The following is a 12,815-nucleotide window of genomic DNA, read 5'->3' on the forward strand; positions in this document are numbered from 1 at the left end:
TTTTTTGCCCCTTCCCCCAATTGCCAGTGGGGTGCGTGCCAGTCATTCCCCTCTGGCTGGAGCAGCTGGAATCTTAGCTCAGAGCCTCCTCACCCCCAGTGGATCCCTTCATGGTCTCGGACATCCAGAGAGGTCTCTGGGTCACAACAAGCCACCACAGTTTACAGATGGGGCCTGAACCCAAACAGGCGAGGAACCCCACTGCTGTCATGTAGTTATCCTCACAAGCTGCCTGTAAGGCAGGGCAGTGCTCTCATCCCCAGGGGACACTGGGCACAGACAGAAACATCGACTTGCCCAAAGTCACACAGGAAGCCTGTGAAAGAGCAGGGGCTTGAACCAAGTCTCTCAAGGTTGTCAGAGGTTATTAATTCCCAAGATGAAAAGCACTGCAGTCCAGACAGACACACTGGGTCGGATAGCTCAGGATTCCTGGGTTCTGATGTGGGCAAGTCCCTTCCTCGTCAGTGGCTTAGTTTTCCTCCCGTTTTATCTATTTAGCCAGTGAGCTCTTTGAGGCAAGGACTGTCTCTCACTCTGTGTATGTGCAATGCCTGGCACATGGGTCTCTCCCCCTCCCCATCTCAAATTGAACCCAAGTGCCTTGAATCTTGGCCCAGAGCTTTAGGTACAAGGCCAGCCTGTCACTCGAGAGCCTAAGCAGTTAGTGGGGTCTACAGGAATCAAGCTGAATCTCTACATGCTCAAATATTCATTTAGGGGCCTAATGTTAGCAACCAACATCTGAATATTAGGTCCCCAAGTTCTGTATGACGAGTGGCCATAATCATGTCTCACTTCATTATTATCTTAACTACAGAGGGCAACTAGCGATCAGAACACAGGGGACTGGGAGTCAGGACTCCCGGGTTCTATTCGCAGCTTTGCCACTGATTTGCTGTATGGTCTTGGGTGAGTCACTTTCCCTGTCTGTGCATCACGTTTTCCATTTGTAAATGGAAATGGGATGCTTTGTTAATATCCATACTGTTCTTTGAGATCAAACTTTGCAGTCCTCTTATGGCTTCATAAGGTCCTCAGGCCAGATCCCTGGCGGGTGTAAATCAGCCACCACTCCATTGGAATGAGCGGGGCCAGGTCTCCAGCTGCTGTAAATTGGCCATCGGAGCTGTAAATTGTCACCAACGGAGCTGGGTCAGTGTACACCAGCCAGGGACGTCCCCTGCCCTGTCCCGTAATGAACTGGAACCCCTTAGATTTTCAACCAAGGAGCCAGGCCCGCCCAGCTCAGTGCTGCAAGCCTCCAGGGGAACAACACCCTGGCAGGAATGCAGGAAAAGCCCAGACCAGTCCCCTCTCCCTAGAAGCGGTGACCTACAAAGGAGTGTCGTGCCCCCAGGCCCGGAAACGAACTCCCTCATCCACACACACCCTATTAGTACAGACGAGCTACTAGCTTAAATGCATTTCCCTTGCTGCTGTGCAATGCTGATCAGGCAATTACTCATGGCTAATGATGATTATCAGGTCGCATAGAATTTAATGGACAGGTATTATATTCCTGCTTGTGACTTTACATATGAATTAACCACATATGGGTTTCATGAGGCACAGAAGCAGGATTTATGAAGCACTGACAAAGCCCCTTGTTAGTTAAGACTTTTATTCTTCTAATAAACAGGTTGATTTATTGGGGCAGAAATTAATAAGCAGCACATTGGAAAGCTGAGACGTTGGCGCCCTCTGCTGCCCAGCCTTGGGGCGGGGGAGAGAAGATTGCAATGAAGAATCAACTGTGTCAATCTTAGATGTATTATTACTTGTCATGCGTAGCAGGGGAGGGTCAAGTGAGATTAGGGGCCCCACTGTGCTGCACAGACACAGGTGGATCTAAATACAAAGTTACACCAATATAACCAGAGATGTGACTTTACACCAAGTTAGCGACTCCAATGCAACGTTGCATGTGGATGCCCTTACATCAATTTAAACCTGGCTTATATTGACTTAACCTCACATCAGTCAATTTACAGGCACAAACTAAACCGATTAAGCTGTTTTAAGCAGATACAAATATCCACAGGGGTTGCACTGGCTTAACTAACTCCGTTCCACCAGGGATTTAATTCACTGGTGCAAATTCTATATGGAGCAAAGCCCGAAAGAGCCAAATCAGACAAAAGGAAGAAGGGTAATCTGGGCTCTGACCCAGCTCTGCCACTGGCCTTGGGTAACCCCTTCCCCTCACACTGTGTCCATCTCCCCACCCGCCCCTCGTCTATTCAGTACATGAGCTCTTTAGGGCAGGGACTGCCTCTCACTATGTGTCACGCGGCTCTGCACAAACCGGGGCCCTAACTTTGGTCAGGGTCTCTGCAGCACCCAGAATGACAGGGCTTAAATTATTTACTGCTGCCCAAATTACCATCTTGCCTTCAGCGTTTTCTCCAAATCTGCTGTCGCAGCCTTCACCACTTCATTACCACCTCTGCGTTCCCATTTCCAGCCAAGAGTCCGAGGCTGCATTTAAGAAATGGCTCTGCTAGTCCCTGAAGCACTCAGCCACAGCAATTTCTCATGCCTTGCAATCCTAGAGAGTGCTCCTGCTCCCCAAACACCTGCTCATTCACCCTCAGCCACTCCTGCCCTTCAAACAGCTGCCCTTCCCGTGCCTGCAAACTGGCCCCTTCTCACATCCATTCCTAACCCTCCTGCCATAGGCATATTCCTGGCTTGTCACACTCATTGCATCACCTCCTCTTGGTGTGCCCCCCACGGCACCCCAGGTTCTGCTACAAACACGAGCCCCCTCCGCTAGCGCCAAAGCGAGTGGGAGGGAAATTTTCCCATCAAAGTGTAATTTAAACCAGAAACTCCTTTGTGTCATTAAAAAAAACCAACCACTTTTTTTTAAGCGGACAAAAATTCATTTGCAACCTCCTCATTGAATTGTGGGTCTGTACAGCACCCGGAAAACGAGGGGCCTCCTGATTTCAGGCAGGGCCTGTAGCTACGCAGTACGAATTAGCCCTGCAATGACTTTGAACCTTCAGGGCTTGCTAGAGCAATTGGAAATGGGGAAGCCAGGGGATCACCACTGCAATGGGAGGTGGCCAATTCTAAACTGATCAAAGGAAATACTTTATTCACCTGACGCATTATTAGCCAGCAGATCTCTCTTCCATTGGATGCTGTTGAAATCAAAAACTTAGCAAGATCCAAAGAGGGGCTGGGTATTTATATTTCTAACAAGAATGTCCAGAGCAAGAACAGTGGATTCATAGATGGTAAGACCAGAAGGGACCACTGCAATTGTCTAGTCTGACCTCCAGTATAACACAAGCCCCATAGGACAGCCCAGACTTAATTCCTGGTTGAACCAGAGCAGATCGTTTAGTAAAACAGCCAATCTGGATGTAAAACACAGCTAGTAATGGAGAATCCACCACTCCCCTTGGGAAGTTGTTCCAGTGGTTAATCACCTTCACTCAGTGCCGGGTCTACAATGGCGCCATAGAGCCGGGCCCATGCTCAGAAGGGGCCCCAGCCTGCTCCACTTGCACTGTGCCCTGAGACCCCACCAGCCTGCTGGCTACCCCCTGCCCAATCACTTGCTCCTCTCGGCCTGCTCGCTGGCCGGTCAAGCACTCCTCTCTGCCTCCTGGCCTCAGTGCACCTCCGGCTCCGAGCAGTCTCTACTTCTCACCACCTGTGGGGCCCCACCTGTCTCCCCAGAGCTGAGCCGCCTGGGACTGGTGCAGAAGCCTGGCCAGTCTCGGCAGTTGAGGGGGGACAGTGTGGGGGGCTTGGCTGGGCCCTTCCAGGCAAGTGGGTCCTGAGGGAGCCCGGCTGGGGCAGGTCCTGGCCTGGCTGATAGCGCCACTCCCGAGGGGCTGGAGCGATTCCCAGCCCCAGGACCAGCCCTGGCTGCGCTACTGGCTCAGCCTGGCAGACACAGTCACCTCCCAGCAGGGCTGGTGAGTGCAGCCGGGAGGCAGGGTGTGGGGGAGTGGGTCTCTGAGGGGTCTGTGGGGGTGCTGAGCTGTGAGGGCAAGGAAGATCTGTGTGCGTTGCAGCACTAGGGAGTGGGGGTTCTGTGTTGGGTGCTGGGCAGTAGTGGTGGGGCTGTGGGCAGGGGGGCACTGATCAGGAGTAGTGTTGTGCAGGGCGCTGTGCATTTTGGGGGGGGGGGGGTGGGGAGCTGCTGGGCATAGCAAGTCTGGGGGGGCTCCGGCCATAGGGAGTCAGGGGGTGTTCCAGTGTTGGGCGGGGAGGCTGTGTGGTGTGGCATGGACCCACCTCCAACAGGAAGGGGTATGCTGGCAGCACAGAGCCGGGCAGAACAACTGCCAGTTTGTAAATAGTTCCCTCACATTGGTCTGAGCAGGGCCTCCCCTGCCATGCCATGCCCCTGGATGGCCCCTCGCTTCAGGGACTGATCTCCCCGTGCCGTACGCCATTGCCCCCTTGGGGCCCCACAAACATATTTGGCACCGGGCCCACAAAAGGTTAATCCAGCCCTGCCCTCACTGATACAAATCTGTGCCTTATTTTCCAGTCAAAATTTATCTCGCTTCATCTTCCAGCCATTGGATCCTATTGGATCTTTGTCTCCTAGATTGAAGAGACCTTTACCATCAAATTTCTGTTCCCCATGTAGGTTCCTATAGATCGGGGGTGGCAAACTACGGCCCAGGGGCCGAATCCGGCCCTTCAAATGTTTTAATCCAGCCCTCAAGCTCCCACCGGGGAGCAGGGTCCGGGGCTTGTCCTGCTCCACGCGTGCTGTGGCACCCGGAAACAGCGGCATGTCCCCCCTCCAGCTCCTATGCATAGAGGGAGCCAGAGGGTTCTGCACGCTGCCCCTGCACCAAGCACCGCCCCCACAGCTCCCATTGGCCAGGAACTATAATAAATAATAATATAATAATTGGAGATATACCAATCTCCTAGAACTGGAAGGGATCTTGAAAGGTCATCGAGTCCAGCCCCCTGCCTTCACTAGCAGGACCAATTTTTGCCCCAGATCCCTAAGTGGCTCCCTCAAGGATTGAACTCACAACCCTGGGTTTAGCAGACCAATGCTCAAACCACTGAGCTATCCCTCCCACCCCAACTGCAGCCAATGGGAACTGCAGGGGCGGCGCCTGTGGACCTGGCAGCAAGCAGAGGCACCTGCACATGACTCTGCATAGGAGCAGGAGAGGAGATATACCTCAAGCAGCTCCTGGAAGCTGTGGCAAGAGCCACCCAGAGCCTGCACTCCTGACCCAGCCCTGATCCCCCTCCTGCCCTCCAAACCTCTCGGTCCCAGCCTAGAGCACCCTCCTGCACCCCCAAACCCCTCACCCCTAGCCCCACCCAAGAGCTCACACCCCCAGCTGAAGCCCTCCCCGCTACCTTGCACTCCAACCCTCTGCCCCAGCCTGGAGCTCCCTCCCGCACCCTGAACTCCCCATTTCTGGCCCCACTCCACAGCCCGCACCTCAGCCGGAGCCCTCACCCCCTCCCACATCCCAGCCCCCAAATTTTGTGAGCATTCATGGCCCGTCATACAATTTCCATACTCGGATGTGGCCCTTGGGCCAAAAAGTTTGCCCACCCCTGCTATAGACTGTAACCAAGTCACACCTTAACCTTCAGTAAGCTAAACAGACAGATCTCCTGGAGTACTGCATTATAAGGCACTGTTTCCAATCCTTTAATCATTCTCTGGGATCTTCTCTGAACCCTCTCCAATCTAGTAACATCACCTGGATTAGTAGACCCCAGAATCTGACAGTTTTTCAGTACGTGTCATATAAGTGCCAAAGGCAGAGTAACAGAACCTCCCTAACAAAGATTTTGGATGGGAGCTAAACCCTCAGGATTCAGGGCTTACACTGATCTCTAGTAGGGGGTTAGGATCAGACATTCATGGAAAACAGGTTATTCCACATCTGCCCACCAAAGGGCTCTCACAACTTCCTCTGAAGCATCTTGTACTGGCCACTGTCAGAGGTGGGATATAGGGATGGATGGACCAGTCTGGTAATTCCCACGGTCGAGACAGTTCTCAGAAAGCAGTCAGCTCTAAGCAGAGCCTTTTCCCCACAAGCACCCGCCATGATGAACACACACAGGGAACATATGGCTAGAGTTTATCTCCCTGCAGCTTAAGAGGCGTGTGCTGACTGGGTTGACAGGCTCCTTAGCCGGATGTCAGAGATAAATTGCACTGGAGTCATCTCTCACGGGGGACTCTGGGATGAATTGCTTACAGAATGGAGAGTCTGTGCTAAGGAAGGGGGGATGCCGGGGAAGGCTCCATCATTCAGTTCTGGCACACACCAGATTGGGGACCACAGGGGGAGAAGGTGAATCAGAATCTGACACTGTCTCATCTTTCAGTGATGTCATTTGGATACAGCATCACACACACACACTGTTCGCACAGAGTTCCTGGTCACAGAATGCTTCGCAGAAAAGGAATTGGATAAAGTGCCTTTCCTCTCTAGGGGCCACCAGCTCCAATCTGGCCCCCGATCAGAAGAAGGGTGAGTGGCTGGCTCAGGGGATGGGAAATGGGACACGGGGCCTTTCCCATCAAGGGGGCATTGGCTCCAATCCAGCCCCAGGGAAAGGGAGTTGCAAGGAACAGAACACGGGACGGGGCCTATCATCTCTAAGGCATCAGGTCCTTGATCACACTTGCCAGCTCTCACAATTCTATCAAAAGGCTCCTGTTACTTCACATTTCTCTTAAAACCCCAACTCCTGGAGTCATGGGATGATGCACGAGTCTCAACCTCCATTTTAAACAAAGAAAGATTTAAGCCAAAAAGCTGGAAAACGTGACCTCAAGTGTAACCGCTGCAGCAACGCCTGCCTGAGCCTGCAGAGACCCTGAGCCAAGCACACCGAGAAGGGGGAGCTGCCCCAGGGTAACACACGCAGCAACCCCTGCTTGACTCTGCAGGAAGCCTGAGCCCATCACTCTTGATGGAGGGAGCTGCCCTGAGTAACTGACAACTACGCTCACCTGAGTCTGACCAACAGCCTGGGCTGCAGGGAGTGATGTCTCACTGGTTCATTTAACCCTAAAGATGCTGGAGAGAGCCTGCCCCACACCCGGCTCAGCTTTTGTACAACAGAGGGGTATTCAGTTGTATCAGAACAGTCACGGAATCCGGATAGCACCCAACCCACCCACCCCTCAAGTCTGGTTCAGCCCATTTCCCAATAGGTGGCAGGGTTGGGGTTCTAGAGCCGCCCAAAGCTCAGGGAGGGTTAGTTGCACTGAGCCCCATTTCCAGCAATGTTATGACCCCCACCCCAAGCCAAGTTCACAGAGGGACAGCAGCAAAAACGGGGCGAGTGCCACATGTAACCCACCTCCCCCAATTCAGTCAGACACAGCCCAGCTTCATTAATGGGGAAGGGGAGTTTTGCTCTCAACAAAAGGTTCAAAAAAAAAAAAACACAAAACAAAAAAACCAACACCTCAGATAAATCCACACCCACCCTTCCTCCAGACAGACAGACAGTAACGACCCCCAACCACCTCACACAGACCACTCACTAAGTAACTAGGAGACATGGAGCCCATGGACACACATATATGGCAGCTACTGGTGGAAATAGATCAAGCCACCCTCCACAGCCAACCAAAACCCTATACACACACCATGATCTTTGGGCAGGCAAATAACCAACACTATAGAACATCTGGAAAAGGGCTAGACCCTACACACACAGCATTTCTTTAGTGGGATGATCGACAGACTCTATACCACATCTGAGGTGGGGTTAAGTCCTATACAATGGGTTCTGGGGGGCAACAGAACTGTGCAGAAGTGGCACAGGCTGCATATTCTCTCAGCAGACAGGACCCCCACCCTCCAGAACAGACAGGCCAGAGCCAAATGGCACCTAGCCAGCAGCTCTTGGGGGCAGCCCAGCACCCTACCCCACAGAAACTCCCTCTCCTGGCTCAGAGCACAGCCTGACGGGCAGCTGGCACTCCTGCCAGTCCCAGACATGGATGGGAGCACATTTTCTCCCACCCAACCCTCTTTCGCCATACATTCACCGTGGGGTTCAAGCCCCCCTGCAACCCGAAGCCTCCACCCCAACCAGCAACATTCAGAGAGGGCAGCTGTTGGTGCTACGTGAGCAGGGGGTCCGGTCAGCAGAGGGGATCTGTAACCCACTCACCAGCATTGACGATTGCATCCACCTCCAGTTTGGTGATGTCCCGGCGGACAAGCGAGATCTTCTCGTTCAGGTGATTGTCCTTGGGGAATTTGGTCTCCTCGGGCTGCTTCAGTCGGGCACCTAGAGACAAGGGTCCAAGGTCAGGGGTCTTCACGCCCTACAGGAAAAGTGTCCAGCCATACCCTGCTTCACCCATCATGCCACCAGAACCAGGATTCTGGGATTGAAAGGGCAGGGCTGTGCCATGCCCCAAAGCATGATTGGCCTAGGCTCTATCAGAAGCAAGAGGGAGAACAGATCCCAGAGTTGGGGAGCCCTCCACCCCCCAAAATTCACACTGGGTTTTAACATCCACATGGCTATGCTGGGAGACCACTGAAGTGCCCCTCAATCCCAACCCTGGGCTCCTGCACCACAGTTCTGTCAGTGTCCCACAACCCCAGCCCACAATGAAAATCTACTAATAAAGGATTTTAAAACCCCCCGCCTCACTTTTAGCCATTTTTTTCCAGGTGTCGATGTCCTTCAGTGTGACAAAGTCCTTGGTGTAGTAATGCTCCCGTCTTTGCTTCTGATTCAGACCTTTCAGGTATGCTGCAGGGGAGGGACAAGGTCCACAGAAGTGTTACTAGGGTAACGAGAATCAGGTGCCCCTATAATCACCCCCAGCACTTCTGTAGTGCTTCTCATCCATATAGCTTGGTATTGCCCACCCTAAGGGAGCAAAACCATGAGTCAGACCCCACCCACACTCCAACCAGGAGATTTTGTTATGAATAGTGTATTGTGGTGTTTGATGTTTGAACTCCCACAGCCCATGCCCAGTGTGTGTGTGTGCAGAGGCAGGCGGGACAATTAGTTCTGCCCAATCTTCCGCTTTATTGGGTAAGGTGACTTTGGCTCCTGCTGCAGGAGCTCTTTCTCCCCCCGCCACCGTCACCGCCTGACCAGCGATAAGTTCTGCCTCCCACACCACCTCCAAGCCCAAACTGTCCCCCCAGTCCATCCATCACTTCTGCCCCCTCAGCTCCATCCCTCACCCAGTCCCCCTTCACACCACCTTACACCCCACCCCCCCCATCCAGTCCCCCCTCATGCCACCTTATACCCCACCCCCTTCCTCTATTCATTCTGTCTCCAGCCCAGCCCCGCTCTGCATCTCCTGGGATTCTCACTCTCCTCTCCCTGGCCTAGCTGGAGTGAGGTCCCCCTCCCCCTTCAGGTTGGGGGAGCAGTTCCAGGGGCTCATCTCCCTCACACACCCCATCCCCCTTGCTCCCAAGGGCAGCCGTTGGCCACACCCAGCTCAGGGCTTCCCCCATCCCCTGCGGTTAGCATGGCTTCAGGGTTGCTGAGAGCACTTCCAACAGCCACTCCGATTGGCTGCTCACCCCAGGAGGCGGGCCCATGGGGCAGGCAGCCACTCAGAGGGGGTTTCCCCAAACAGTGCAGTCTGCCCTGCCTCCAGCCCAGCTGAAACCCTGTCACTGCGACAACACTGTGAGAGCCGGGCACGCAGAGCTGCGCAGGGGAGGGGCCTTGCTTGAAGTGGCCCTGCAGAGCAGGATGGACCCAGGCGCTGCTGTGATGCACTCAGAGCCTGGGGCCCTCCGAGTGGCATGGCCCTGCCTGCCCGGCTGGGGGAGCATCACACTACACCTTGCCAACACCCGCCTGCAGAACCTGAGACTGGGATCCTCTGCAAACAAGGGGTGCGCTGCACCAGGGAGGGGAAATCAGCACCAGACTGAGCTCCCCAGGTCTCTCACTCTACGGCATCTTCTCCCACTCTCAAATCATTTTTGTGGATCTTTTCTGCACCCTCTCCAAATTTGCAACATTGGTTTTGAAATGTGGCCCCCGCAACTGGATGTACCAGTCCAGCCAGGGTCTCGCCAGGGCTGTATTCAGAGGTAAACTCACCTCTCTGCTCCAACTCACTACTTCCCTCTTCATACATGTCAGGATCGCACCAGCCCTTTTTATCCCAGCGTGACACTGGGAGCTCATCCTGAGTTGTTTGGAAGTGGGTTTTAGCCCACGAAAGCTTATGCCCAAATAAATGTGTTAGTCTCTAAGGTGCCACAAGGACACCTCATTGTTTTTGGACTAACACAGCTACCACTCTGAAATCCTTTTCAGAGTCACCACTTTCCAGGATACAGTCCCCCCTTCCGTAGGGACGGCCAGCAAGCCTTGTTTCCAGATATATGCTCCCATGTTTGGCTGTACTAAAACACACTTTGTTGGAATGGGCCCAGCTTACCAAGCAATGTGGATTGCTGTGCAGGACTGTCCTCATCATTCCACTCCAAAAATCTTTGAGTCATCCATCAATTTTAGCAGCAGTGATTTTATATTTACTTCCAGTGCATTGATGGAAATGTGGACTAGCATCAGGCCTAGTACTGATCCCTACAGAACTTCACTAGGGATGCCCTGAAAGGCAGATGCCATTCCACACACACCCTTGTGGCCAGGTACAGCACTACAGACACACCCTGACAATTTCCTCAACTGGGTCATCAGGAGGCTTGGCAAGGCTTTTGAAGGTCTCATTTAACAACAGAAACTTCTACAGAAACACAAGACCATCACCCAGTCTTCTTAGCAGGGAGGCAGACTCCATCCTGGGCCCTTTAGCCAAGAGACACTCAGCCACCATTCCTTCCCTGGAGCCAGGGCCCTCCATCTGACTGCCGCTCTTCTCCAGGCAGCACAGATCCTAGCAGGCTGGGCCTCCTGCAGCTATCTAGGCTCCTCCTTAAGTTCCTTTCCCTGGGAGTTTTCCTCCTCTGTACCACTGGAACTCCTGCCCTTGGGGACCTCCTCTTCCTAACAAGCACCCTCCTCCAGCTGAGCTCTGCAGCCCTTTATCTGGTCCAGGTGCCCATTAACCAATTCACTGCCAAGCAGCCATCTAGGCAGTTTGGCACAATGGACTCATTCCCCTTAAAGAAGCCTATCACGGTAGAGAGGGCCCTGCTCCAGGCTCCCCTTAAAGGGCCAGCCACCCTGAGACTCATCTCCATTCAATGGGGATTCACCATTGACAACTACTTTTTGAGATCTGTCAGTTAACCAGTTCTTAATCCAGGTAACATGTGCTCTACTGATATTACATAGTGCTTATTATTGTTGTGCAGCATGAAGTCAAATGCCTTACATAAGTCTAAGTGTATTGCAGCTATGCAGTTACCTTTATCAACCAACCTTGCAATCTCCTCAAAGAGAGAAATCAGATTTGTTTGACAAGGCCTATTTCCTATCAAACTGACATTAATTATAGGCCCGTCCTTTCGTTCTATATCACCTGACTCCCATATCAGTTTTTCCATTATTTTGCCTAGGACTGATGTCAGGCTAACTAGCCTACAGTTACCCGAGTCATCCCACTTGCCCTTTTTGAAGACTGGTATAACATTAGCACTTTTCCAGTCTTCCAAAATTTCCCCAGTATTCCAAGATTTATTAAAAATTACCATCAAGCAAGCCAGAGATTTCCTCAGACAGCTCTTTTAGGTGCAAGTTATCTGGACTGGCTGATTTAAAAATATTTATCCCTCATAGATGTGTTTTAACTTCCTCCTTAGTTAATAATGGACTGAAAAGTACTTCTCACCTGAGGATGGTTACAAGTACATCATCCTACATCTTTCCAAATACAGAACAGAAATATTTATTGAGCACTTCTGTCTTTCCTGCATCAACAGTAGTTTTACCATCTCCAGCTTGTAACTAGCCTGTACCATTGCTAGGATTTCTTTTGTTCTTAAGATACTTAAACTGCTTATTTCCTTGACCCTGCCAGAAATGCATTTTTCCCTGATGTCTTCAGCGCCCCTTATCAGTTTTCTACATTTCCTACCCTCTAATTTAGAGCATTGCTATTACCCCCTTTTCCCATTTGTTTTATATTACTTTCTTTTTAATTTCTAACTGCTGCTGCCTTCGCTTTGCCACTGAGCCAGGCTGGGCTTTTGGCCAAAATTGTCATCTCTCTTGATTGTGAAATTGTGGCTTTTTGGCCATCTAATAAACTCTTCTTAAAGAGCTCCCAATTTTTCTGTCTTGGACCGTTAGGTTCGGCCTAAGACAGCTGTGCCAAGGGCCTAAGAAATCCTGTGCCACCAGGCTTGAGGAAGATAATCCCCTAATTAGGGACTGAAAAGACTCTTGAGCCTAGAGCATGGGGGCTTGGGTGAGTCTATATGGATGCTGAATCTCAGTATAAAGTGAAAGGAGCCAGGGAAGAGAGCTGCGGTGTTGGGATTAATGATAATAAGCCAGCCCTAGAAGGGGTGCAATGATGAAATGCAGACACACCAGTGAATATGAGCCCCTGCTATACCATCTTTCACTGGGGCAGATACCATCTCTTACTCTGGGTTTGTATGATGCCTGGCACAACAGGGTCCTGTTCTTGGCTGGTGCCAGGCACTACCACGATGAACAGGATTCATAACCCAGGGGACTGTGCCAGCGGCACAACGTGGATGCTTTTGCACTTTCTGCCACTGACTGCTAGAAAGCGGATAGGCCCATAAGTTCTCCGTGCCCAGGGCAGCTCTCATGGTGGGGTCCGGGCTGGCACGTGGCACTGCAGTGCCACTAGCAGTCAGTGCAGAGTGTTCTGGTGCCATGGTTTGGTTCTGGAA

The 12,815-nt window shown here is 52.2% G+C and overlaps 1 protein-coding gene across 3 annotated transcripts in view; it reads right to left on the reverse strand.

The window, feature by feature from the left end:
* Positions 1–12,815, reverse strand: part of MACROD1 (mono-ADP ribosylhydrolase 1) — a 205,042-nt gene that overhangs the window by 191,220 nt on the left and 1,007 nt on the right. For 2 of the 3 annotated variants that reach the window (XM_039482752.1, XM_039482753.1), the window contains exons 2-3: positions 8,650–8,751; positions 8,158–8,277 (exon numbers count right to left, since the gene is read on the reverse strand). In XM_039482752.1, the coding sequence (XP_039338686.1) occupies positions 8,158–8,277; positions 8,650–8,751 (222 nt within the window). The remainder of the gene's footprint in view (positions 1–8,157; positions 8,278–8,649; positions 8,752–12,815) is intronic. The other variant, XM_039482754.1, reaches the window with a different exon arrangement.

The sequence above is a fragment of the Mauremys reevesii genome, linkage group 7 (assembly GCF_016161935.1).
Source record: "Mauremys reevesii isolate NIE-2019 linkage group 7, ASM1616193v1, whole genome shotgun sequence".
NCBI classification, from domain to species: domain Eukaryota; kingdom Metazoa; phylum Chordata; order Testudines; family Geoemydidae; genus Mauremys; species Mauremys reevesii.